General features: G+C 36.9%; 1 protein-coding gene across 2 annotated transcripts in view; it reads left to right on the top strand.

Moving 5' to 3' along the window:
* Positions 1-12,213, top strand: part of LOC100647661 (kinesin-related protein 4) — a 61,569-nt gene that overhangs the window by 39,145 nt on the left and 10,211 nt on the right. For both annotated transcript variants that reach the window (XM_020864602.2, XM_012312296.3), the window contains exon 9: positions 1,805-2,779. In XM_020864602.2, coding sequence (XP_020720261.2) covers positions 1,805-2,779 — 975 coding nt within the window. The remainder of the gene's footprint in view (positions 1-1,804; positions 2,780-12,213) is intronic.

Below are 12,213 nucleotides of genomic sequence, written 5' to 3'. Positions count from 1 at the left end.
ACGCGATACCTCGATTCCAAGATACGTACGTCCAATTTACCTTTTCCGATAGATTTATATGGATCGTGCGACGCGTGTCACGATCAAATTATTGGGTTGTCAACTAACTGATTGCCGATTTTGTCGATACCACCTAATGACGTTTTGCCATTGTATCATTAACGTGGTCATTATATCGTTAATTGTCATTAGGTGGTATTGACAAAATCCGCAATCACTTAGTTGCCAACCCAATAGACAGCGCCAAAGGCATCGAAAGCATTGTACGTACAATATGTTTCTACTTCTTGTTCCATTATTTTCTTCTTATGCGCAAAAGGTTACTTTTCCTTTTGTCCGACACGACGAAGCATTTTGTTTCGCGAAAATTGCCTCGTGCGAACGAGTATCTATTGTCGTTTAACGTTTTTTATCTATCGCGTCTCCAGCGTTGCGTGTGCTATGTTACATCATGCGATAGACCGGCGGTATAGTAATTATAATTACGTAATTTTTCGTTGGCGCGTTTCGGACCATACGAGTCATAGTTGTCGTCGTAGGTGATTCACCTCTCGTAAATAACTGTCGTATTACAAATAAAAAAAAAAAAGATGGATGAAAATAGCCGATGTTATTCATAACATCGAAGCTATAAACGATGTGCGATATACGCTTTAATCGGAATTGTTAGTCGCAACGCGTTATTTCGGCGAAAGATTCGTTGTTACAGGCGAGATGAGTAATTAACAATTTATTTAATATGCCGATAACAAACGGTAATGAATACGCGATGATGACGATACCAGTCAGACGACTTGAAAAACTTTCGATCTTTGAACGATTCACCCAAAACTTTCCGGCTTCTTTTAAATCATACCGCGCTCGTGGCTGTCAGATTTCACGCGCGCGCGTGCACGCGTACACACGCGCGCGATGCGATCTTACCACGCGCAGCCCACGTGGCACCATGCGTTCTAATCTATTGCTAGATCTCGCTCCAGTCTATTGCAGAGACAAAAAGACTACCAGACAAAGGAACGTGGATCCGATTGGTTATTTTTCATAGACTCAACAATCATAAAGATAAGCACGCGTATTGGCCGAAAGCGTCGCGTACAGCGACAGCGAGCGATAGAGAACGCTATGTATACGAATACATTCCTTGCCCCTGTGTAGCGTCCCGTTGAACATCTTTCCAGCTCTGCACAGTACTTTTGTCGCTACAAACTGTACTTGGAATCGATCTGCACCCGTTACCCCGATGCTTCGTTACGAACCGTGTTTCGTTATCGTTTGAAACAGAATCGAAATTAGATCGATAGCCGGAAAATTAACGCGACGTTTAAACGAGGCGGACAAAGGCGAAGGAAGGAGAAAACTCGCGTATCGCGACATATGTATGTAGAAATTTAATTACGAACAAAATTAAGATAAGCTTTGTTAAACGCTAGAAAAAGAAAATATATGAAAAATCAGAAACTCTTCGTGTTATAAATCGATAATTGCCCCTGCCCTCGTACATATTCAAACAAATCGCGTTAGACTGTCATCCGTTGAGAAATGATGGTAATTGCCGGATGAATAGCAATTGTGATAAGTCACGGTCTTGCTTGATCGTGGCTCGTAAACCAGCAAGAAATACAAAACGTTTAACCACGATTCCACCTCTGTTCCGATATCGGAATTACACGCGTAATTACGAAACTAACGTTACTCTGTTTATTTAATCGGCACAGTTTCGCTGGTAATAAACAATAAAAATAAATAAGACAACTGGATAAATAAATGATCGAGCTAACGAATAGGTATTTTTTTCATGTTGCAGACGGATTTAGACGCGCGTATCAGGTCCTGGTGCAGTGGGCGAAGCACGCAGGTTCGGAGGACAACATTACCGTGGTTGTGGTCTTGTTAACCCCAGCCAGCGCGATCGCAGCCAGACCCCTATACGCCCATCCGTACCATCGTTTGCAAGTGAATGATATACTCGAAAAAATGAATTCGAAGGATAAACCGCTTTTCCTGGACATCGACGATGCGCATAACGCGATCAATTCAAATATCCTGAAACAAGCGATGATTTCTCAAGAATCGCGCAATCACGACGATGCTGGCATTCTTGCGGCTAGCAATGGAAAGCACGAAAACGGCGACGCGGATTACGATTATTCCGACTTGGGTCCCGAAACTGACGTAGACGCGGTTGACGACGTCGCTACGATGCCCGTTAAAAACCTTTCCTACGAATTTTACGATGATAGCGACTCCGCTCACGACGAAAACCAACCTGGCAAAGACCTGAACGTTCTCGACAACATGGACGTCGACGAATCGATGAACGCCAATTTGAACGCCAATACCGACGTTACGCACGAACCGATCGCAGGTAATAATTTACACGACGATGACGAAGACGACGACGACGACGACGACGACGACGACGACGACGACGACGACGACGACGACGAAGACAATGAAGACAATGACAACGATAACGACGACAACGGCGACAACGACGACAATGATCACAATCGCGATCACGTTCACGATAATAACGACAATGACGTTCCCGATGAGATCGCGTTATCCAAGGGCCAGGTGCTGGATGAAAGTCCTAAAATTATGCACGAGGTAATTCACGAGAAAATGAATAACCAGGTTTGCGAACTACTCGGTGAAGGTATAGGCGATGAAGAAATGAGAGTGAAAAATGACGAGCAAGTGGATGACGCGCAGGATGTCGTTGACGAGGCTGGCCCCGTGGACTATGACGATTCTCCACCCTCGCCGCAGGCTAACAGTAAGTGTGAATTACAAAGTAAATCGCGTTTCTATAAACGACGACCTACTTCTTCTTGGATCGCGAGATGCGTCTTGCTATTTGGCAAGTTTATTTTCTTGAGTTTCGTATCGGTCTATGATTATTCCAGTTTTTGAGGCAAATTAAGGGGAGGTATCTTTGTTTCATATCTAATTAAGCTTTTTTTTGTGACAATCGTAATTCAACTTCTTTTCTATCGTAAACACATCGAAGGTTCAAGTTACGCAGTATACGTATCGCGTGATACGTAAATGGTGCAACGAAGATAGAGGTCCTCCGCCTCGTGAAAAATATTTTTCATTTATGATTTATCCGTTAAACGAGAAAAGGTTTATCATCGAGATTATATTTGTTTGGAACTGCAAAGTTTGCCGATTCGTTTTACGCGAAGAACAAATTAATTCGAATTAACTTTCATAGATAACGAACAAAATATTTTTAATATGATATCAGGATTGAAAGGTGGAGATATTTTTTTATACTTTACCTTTTATATATCCTCTATTGGCTTGAATTTTGAAGATTTTCTCCAATTTATATTAAAGGCGTATTGTACGCACGTCGAGTGACAACAAACGGAAAGAATCAAATTTTTGCAATCCGTGTAAAAGACTGATGCGAATATAATCGATAATTTTAAGATATCGCCAACTATGGAACGATAATTAGAAAATGAGATCTATCGCGCGGTAAACGAGTTAAAAGGAAAAGAGAGGCATGCGTTTATCTTGTACGAGAAAGATAACCGGTTAACAACGCCTTTTCTCGTAACGCTTTTCGTGGTATGTATTACCATATTCCTTTTGCGCTGGAACGCTGGATTTTGGTGATTCCAAGAAACCGGTTAGAAAGAGGATCGATACCGTCGTTACGCGAAACTCGCATTATTTTACGCAGTAACGAACACTTCCAGAAGGTATTTAAATTCCATCTATTTAAATTAGCATCTAAATTTTAAATAAGCATTTTAGAAGAGCTTTCATCGGGCTACGCCACACGCAAGTGTCTATCGTTAGATCGCAACGAATAATGTGAAATTCTTTTTCACAGTTGCGACACGAAGAAGAAATCGCTACCAGTATCGGTTATTTAAGCAAAATACGTAAAAATTAAGCGTTTAAGTTTTAATAGATGAAAACAAGGTTACACACGATGGAATAATTTGAAGCCGTGAATTGATGGTGAATTCGAATCGATGGTACAAATTCACCAACCGTACGTTTTCAGAAGAACAAACATTTTGTACAGCTTCTTTAATTCTCTGTTAATCTTCTTACTCTCGGTAGTCAATAAGTTGTGGTAAAAAGCGTAAAAAATGTGTTACGATGTAAGATGTAACTTTTAACTTAAAGTTAGCTTTAAAAACAATCTCTTGGATCATTTTCCTAAACCGTGCGACCTTCTTCGTAGAACCTGTTTACTTTCGCGGTGCAGATTTCACGCGCTATTGTATACGACTTAGTAATCAATTTTTATAATCGTGTTTCCTAATCGTAATTCCACGTTTTGTGGATTTTCTAAAAGATAATAGTCTAGCCTTTCGAACGATAGGAACTGTCGTTTTCTCGCTATCATCTTCCGAGTTTCAAATTTGGTCAGACCGGATTTGGACGAATTGTCCGATATTAGACCTGTTCAGCTCATAAATACAAACGTGAAACGTGGGACGCTCGAGAGCTGTTACACGTTCTTTCTATCGCCTAGGAACCCGGCCCACTTTCCGCTGCACTTCGGCTTTCACCACCTTGTGCCAGTCACTGCGTTTCCTGCACTGATTGTCATCCGCCTCGCAAAAATTGCCAGCCTTCTCCCAACTCAACAAAGTCTTCCTTATCCCTTCCGTTATTGTAGCTATATCCCTACAGCTGCCATATATGTCTACAATTTCCCTGTCGAATATGCGCGTGTACTTCATCGAACAGGCATCGTTTATATCCTCGACTTTTGTCATTTATCTTCGAAATATTTAGCATTGTTTGATATTTGTATGGAAGGCTGGTCAGTGTGAAAAAGTACAACGTAACATTTACGATACATCAGCCTAATTACTCTTAATTACTCTCCCGAGTAATCGCGTAAACTCTCGTTTCAAAAAATATCACACTTTGAAATAAAATGTAAGTGTACAGTAATAAATTGATGTATAGACGTTAAGAAGTAATTTCCTCTCAATCATAGCAAGTTTTCCCTTGTAAATAAATTCGGCTTTTCATCGCCGAATTAATAGGAAGAAACGTTAACTTCCTAACTGTAAACGGCTGAGCCTACGAACATCGTGATTCTAACATATTCGCCGTAAGTCGAACGATATATAAAAAGATACACATTTATTGTAAAACCAATACGCAAGATGAACGGTGGATTAAACTGATAAAATAATTAAAAAGACGATATTCGGTTGAAGAAGCTGATGAAAATTGCTGTGTATTCGCTGAGATTCGGATCGACCAAAGGATTCCTCGATTCATCCTTCGGTAACGGTATTAATGACCGTCGTTTTATAAGAAAAACCTGACCAAATAAAATAACAAATATATATCTAGAAGGTGAGAGAAGGAAGGGAGGGAAGAAGAGATGGAATTGGCAATACGAAGTAATAAGTCTCGCGATGAAATACAGGATGCATCTGGTGTCTGGACTATATTAACACGCAAATGGAAAAAACATTGTTATTTTATTTTATTTCTTCTTCCAAGGTATTTGGAGGGGTGTTTCGTTTAACTGGAAATGGCGGAATATCTCTCGAGGGATCGAAGTTACAGAAAGATTTATTCTTTCAAAAGTTATTTGGTATATGGGCATTGGATAGCGTAAATAGTATTTTCGTATGTGTAGTAGTGGAGAAGATATCAAAGTTGAGATAGTTTCTTTCTTTTTTATGAAACCTTGTATTTTTTTATTCGTAATATGGTGACGTTTGATCAGGTGAATACAACGACCTATCGCGACCTGTTCGGTGTGGCGGAATGTCATAAATTAGATCCGAAGATGAACGTAAATTGGTAGCCGAACTCTGCGTGACTGCACCATCTAATTCCATCGAATTACGTCACATAAGATTCAGCTTCGGATCTAATTTACGACATTACATGGTACGGTGTCATGATTTAATATCTCCTCCACTACTAAAAATATTATTTGCTCTTCCTAATGCCCTCCTATGTACCAAACAACTTTTGTACGAACAATTCTTTTGTAACTTTGATCCTATAGATATTTCATCGTTTGCAGTTAAACGAAACACCCTGTACATATATGATGAATATTTCAAGTTGGATGTTTATCGATGTTAAATTAATGTTACGTTTAAGCGTTAATAATTCAGACCTTTCCTGTATACAGAATTTTATATACGGACACGTTTAAGGGGAGCGTAAGGTTGAATATTTTCGTTCATGAGCAATAGGAAAGCGTTACCGACTGTTTTCTTCGAAGTACAGTATGATATTAAAAAAGGAGAACCGTCATGACACTTACGTGCCAAAGAAGCCACGTATGCCGTTCATGTATGCGCGCAGTTATTCACTATACCACGCCCCTCTTTTTCTATCTGTCTAAATTTATCTGAGCATGCATTCGCAAGGTCGTTTTACTCCTACTATGTCGTCGGTGAATTTTCTTAATATTTAATTCGGGTTGTGAGAAAATTAATTATACTCTTACAACGGCTATGATAAATGGAAACTTTGATAAGGACATACGGCTTTATTTATCGAAAATCGATATCCTAGGCGAAATATTAATATATAATTTCTTGATGCGGTAAATATAGAGATATAATTAGTTATATTTATACAGTTTCTAAATTTCTTTACAATTGAATCGTTATGGAACTAGAAACTTGTTTGATACGTAAAAATTTATGATATCTCTTCTTTTATTTCTTTATTCATTTTCTGTTTTTATTCCACGCTTCTTTTTTAGGGGCTCAAATAAAATTCATTTGAAAAATACAGTTTTTATATCGTTCAAACGTCTCGTAAATCTCTGGAATTATTACCAATAACTATGATAATTACACGCGCGCAAAATTCATAGTGTCAAATTTACCGCCAAACGGTCGAAGTATCTGGAATCGTCGTGAATACGTGCGATTGGATAGGAGAGTCGTGATACGTTTGGATTGGCGCATGAGTGTACGGGCATCGACCAATGGCACGCCATGCCGCGTGGGTCGACTGGAGGGGGTTCCGGCAGTTGGACTCGAGCCCTGGACGTTTGCGAATGTGCGACTTCTCTCATCCTGCTTGAGTTGTTTTCGTCGTGTAAAATCACTTGAATTAGTGCATAGTGCGTTTTGATAATAAATTAATAGATTATTTCTTCTGAGATCGACGCAAAACTTTTATAAAGTTTCGTGTAGTATTCGGAAGCAGACGGTGCCAGTGAAAGAGCGTTCTCTAAGGTATGTACGTTAATCACGTCCACCATGAACCGTTTACGGAGAATTTAAATTTGGAACGGATGCCGGCCGGCGTTCAGTCTGCCGGTTGATTTTGTATCATACTTAGGATTTCGTAGTCAATTTTCGAAATGTTATTCGTTATATCGATTCGTTGGTAAAATCTCGTTTCCTTATTTTGTCCCATTCTACAAAAGGCCAACCATCGCCATGGGCTTGGCTGGATTTCTTAGAATTAAATTCAAAGGTTGATGCATAGCCAAGGAATGGTGAGGTGGTAGATTCTTTCCGTTCGCCTTCACGCGGTGGAAGTTGAATTTCTAACAGCTTTTTTTCTTTCTTTTCTATCGATTTCGGTTATTCGGAGAGAGCATACGACATATGCAGTTGTTTTATTGATATCCGAAGATTGAACATTTGTACAGTAGCGGTGTGCATTTCAAAAATGAGTGGTAAAATGAAGAATTTCTTTGCTCCTTGGCGACATAATCTACACAACTTAAACGTACATATAGCTGAAACGTAGTATTATTCGCGTTCTATGGACACACTGTGACGCTAGCAAAATGGTACAATTCAAAAATCACGTACGATACGTTTTATAACCCGAATCGAATTTCACAATTTTATGCGATGATTTATCGAAAAAGAGTAGTCTCATTTTGAACGTATCTATACTTTGTTTCCAAGTATTCGATATAATTTTAAAATTTATTTAAATGTTTCGAATTTCTTCAAACGCATTTATAGAAATGAATAGAGATTTGAGCCGATATACTACGTTTCTCCGATTAACCAATTATCTTATTAAGTTAATTTCATTGAAATTATTACCTATCGTAATTAATAGATTCGTGTTTATATAATATTTATATTTATATTTCGTTGGTTTCATTTTGATAATAGTATATACATAACAGAATTCTTACAAGTTCCAACTGTTTAACTTGTTAAACCCATTATAGAATAATATAGGAAAATATGTTACTTCATTGAAAATTAGATCAGAGTTGAACAATATTTGCAACAAAGAATTCTCAGAAAATTCATTATCCGTACGAATCTTTTTCAATTACTTGAGATGTTTTAAATATAATGTAATTTTAATATATAAAAAATATAACAATAAAAAAGAAATCGACTCCGGTTAAATACACTATTTCACCAATTTTACGATATTTCACTATCTTTGCGTATACTGTTTAGTACATCGAAACATGCATAATTTATATCTATGAAAATAATATCCGTATCATGAAATTATGGCGGTGAATTTGCAATGCAGGATGCACTGTTTAATTTTTTATCAGTTTACCCGTATTGCTCGCAATCAACGATACATTAGCCTTTTAGAATTTTCGAACTATCGTTTGGATACGGGTTTCCACCATCTGCTTTATTTACAAAGCGAATAACTTTTATGAAACAAAAAGACTAGTCAAAGTTATCGAAGAATATAGAATTTTGATACAAGAAAGCAATTTTAAGAATCTTAATTCCGCGAGTGCGTTTATTAAAATTTTATTTGACTAAACTTCGTTGTAAGACATGCAACATTTTTTCCAATATTCACGTATTTTCTGATAACGTCTAGCAGTAGAATCCAAATATACCAGTTTACAGTTTTGATTGCTACTTGTGTATGTATGTAGCTCAGTTATAAATCTAACCTAAAACCTGTCCCAATCTTAAAACTAACCTCATTTACCTGCAACCTCGATTTGGTGGAATTTAATGTTTTGCGAATGTACACGTCCACGTCGAGTGGACAGTGTAGCGTAACTTTCTTCGAAATTAAAGTTTTCTAAACTCGCTGATGCATTTCTCTTCTTTTTTTTTTTATAATACTCTACTAGTCAAATATTATCACAAAATTTAGAGATCGTTTAAAAATTATTCTTGCTTCAAAACAAAATTTAATCTTTCATTTCGTAGATTCGTTGTCGCATAATTTATTATTTATTTTTGTAAATGATATTGGAAAAATTAATTTTTATTATTCTCTATAAATTCAAAAATGAATTAAATAGATATTATGTATTTTAGTATAATATAAAGTATAATATGATATAAAGTAAGACCTTAGTATAAATGTGTTAATGAATTATACATATAATTTTGGAATGATCAAAAAACTGATAGTATGATCTAAGAATATAAAGAAAACCTTAGATAAAAAAGGGAAACGTAAATTATAGTTCTGAATAACATCCTCTTTTCTAAGATGTTATACTGCGTGAACAGAGTGAGTCGCATTACCGTAAAAGAAATATAAATATAAATAATATGTTAATACAAACATTAATATTTATTCTGAGATGCTTAATTACCTTGACGATGGATTAAATTCGCATATTATGTTTTCAACGTCATACGTGTTACGTATATCTTTAATCGATTAACGCCTTACGAAAAAATACCTATAAATATTAACAAATAATTATTGTACTGTACGAATTGTATGATTCACAGTAGGAGATATCATGATATACAATAAATTATATCATATACATCCTTTTATCTAATATCGATAAAAGCGAAAACTCTTCTGCATTTTTGCACCGCGTCTTCCTATTTTTTAAACCGATCAATGTTAAACATTCTACAAGTAATGGTACTCCAATGGTAGTAGAATATACGTACCATGTTAAAAATTTGCGCGTCGGCCTATTGCGTGTCGACGCAAAAAAATTAGGGGTGTTACCAGGTAAACACATGGAGTAAACGCGACAATAGGGGAAAAGTGGAACAAGCTGCTCTGAAGCGTGTTAATTAGAAAAAAAGAAAAATATTGTGAATATTATCCCCAGTGGCGTTTGTTATATAATTAATATTAAAAACTCTATGTCGCTGAATCACGTGCTACTAACTGTATTGCAGTTTTGAAAGCCCGAAAAAGATATAAGCGCGATCGGTTTAGCGTGTCACGACATTAGCGAGGTCTCTCGTCTGCAAGCTGGTAATTGGATCTAACCTAGTGCGTGTAGTATGGATCGGCTTACCTCAAACTTAAGTAAATTACACTGGCCTATGTATACGACGAAACGCGTTCTTCGCGGTCGTGATCTTCCCTACACCAATGATATAGGAAGATGGGATAAAGACCATCGCATACGGCACATTAATTGGTCGATTCTTCTAGGAAAACGATCGAAAATTATTTAACGACGAATTCGATGTCTCATGAACCATGATTGAACTTGATTAGCTTTTATAAACGAAAATCTTGGAGGAAAAATGCTACAAGTGATCAAATTTTTAACGTTTTAACGTTTTGAAACGAAGCCAAATGTTAAACGTTTTACTTCGACGTACATACACGCACGCATCGTACGACAGAGAGAAACATGCAGTCCAAATATAAAAGAAAGAAATTCCTTGAGGTAAAATGCATTCGCGTAGTATATAACTATTATAAAATACTGGACAGAGAATGTAATGTAAAACCATATTAACTGGTTAACTATGCTTCACTGGTTACTCACACTGTACTATATCCTATGCTCAAATAATTACATTTCCCCTATGCTCGAATATTAAACGTTCAATCGGTTATTATCTGAATATCCGGCCATTCAATTCTCAAGGGTATTTGCAGTGAAAAGCATTATATATGTATGTGGAAATATTTATCTGTAATAATTAAATTAGGAATACAATTTATTTAGTTAGTTTGTACATAGATCTTGAGACAATTGAAACGTTTCACATTTATAAAATATCGTCCTTTTCGGGTTTGGTAGTTCCAATGTTGATTGACGATTTACAGTCATAAACATTGACTTGTTGATTAAAGGAATGCGCGTTTCTCTTTCAATGTTATCCTAAAACTGCTTGCTTGATTCGTAGAGAGGTCACAGGTTCTGCAAAGAATTTAAATTATTTGAATTACGAAATATTCAGGTACACGTAGAAAATAATTTTATATATGTTCGATACTTGACGATATTTGCAACAAATAGGGAACAGTTTTTATGTCAGAATTCCATATAACGATGTACACATGTATGTAAGTCGACTGGTTACAAAGCGAGAACTGTAAAAAAAAAACTGTAAATAAATTGCCGATATATCGGCTTATCGCTATGAAAAGATTAGCGTTTCGAACGAAAGTGAAAGTAATATTCTCGTAATAATGGATAAGCCTTTTCTTTTCATACGTCATTAAATTGACATTTTGTGGCGAGACCCTTCATCGATATATGCGTTTCAAGGTTAAGTCTATTTTTAATTTGCGATACTTTCTCGTGCGAGCCTTCGTGATAATGCGGAGAGTTTTATGTCACTTATTGGACGAGGGAGGAGATTCTACGCGATACGTAGATTCTCATAATACAAGTTATTTCCAAATCTGTCGCAATTTATATTACCAATTTTTTCATCGATAGTATAAACAAACGTGCAAATGAAATTATGCTAATGTTTCATCTTATTCGCAAATGATACGCGTAATTTTATCTATACTAGATTCACGGATTTTGAACCGTAACATCGTCGAGCGATCCTTAGATCTACCTAACGACCATGCAAGACCTAGAACAGAACACCGCTCGATATCGTGATTCTTAATCGCGTTTGACGAAAGAGGAAGTAGAATAAAAACAGCAATACGATTTCAAATAGAAACCTCTCGATATATGTGTGTCGTACTCGCAACGCATGTGTAGTAAACCGTAGCTGTGGTAAACGATCGCGGCGTGGCATTTATTGTCCGTGCGAAGCCGATAATTTGTCCAGCAGCGATCCTTACTTACGTCAAATCATTGTTCTGAAACTCGTAACCATCTGTGACGTTTTACGTTCGCTCGTATCACAGTCAGTGACATTGCTCTTCCTTTGGTTTCGATACGATCAGTCTTTCCCAAATACTTGCCACGTTGGAGAAGTCTAACGTATCGTTGCGCGTTTTTCAAGCTACGTCGCACACCTAAATTCTAAATTCACGCGAAATATACAAGTCAAGCGATATAAATATAACGAAACTCCGTTGAATCCGATGATTTCTAAATGA

The sequence above is a fragment of the Bombus terrestris genome, chromosome 9, assembly GCF_910591885.1.
Source record: "Bombus terrestris chromosome 9, iyBomTerr1.2, whole genome shotgun sequence".
Taxonomy (NCBI): Eukaryota; Metazoa; Arthropoda; class Insecta; order Hymenoptera; family Apidae; genus Bombus; species Bombus terrestris.
The sequence above is the reverse complement of the archived record's forward strand: the minus strand, read 5'-3'. Positions and strand labels throughout refer to the sequence as shown.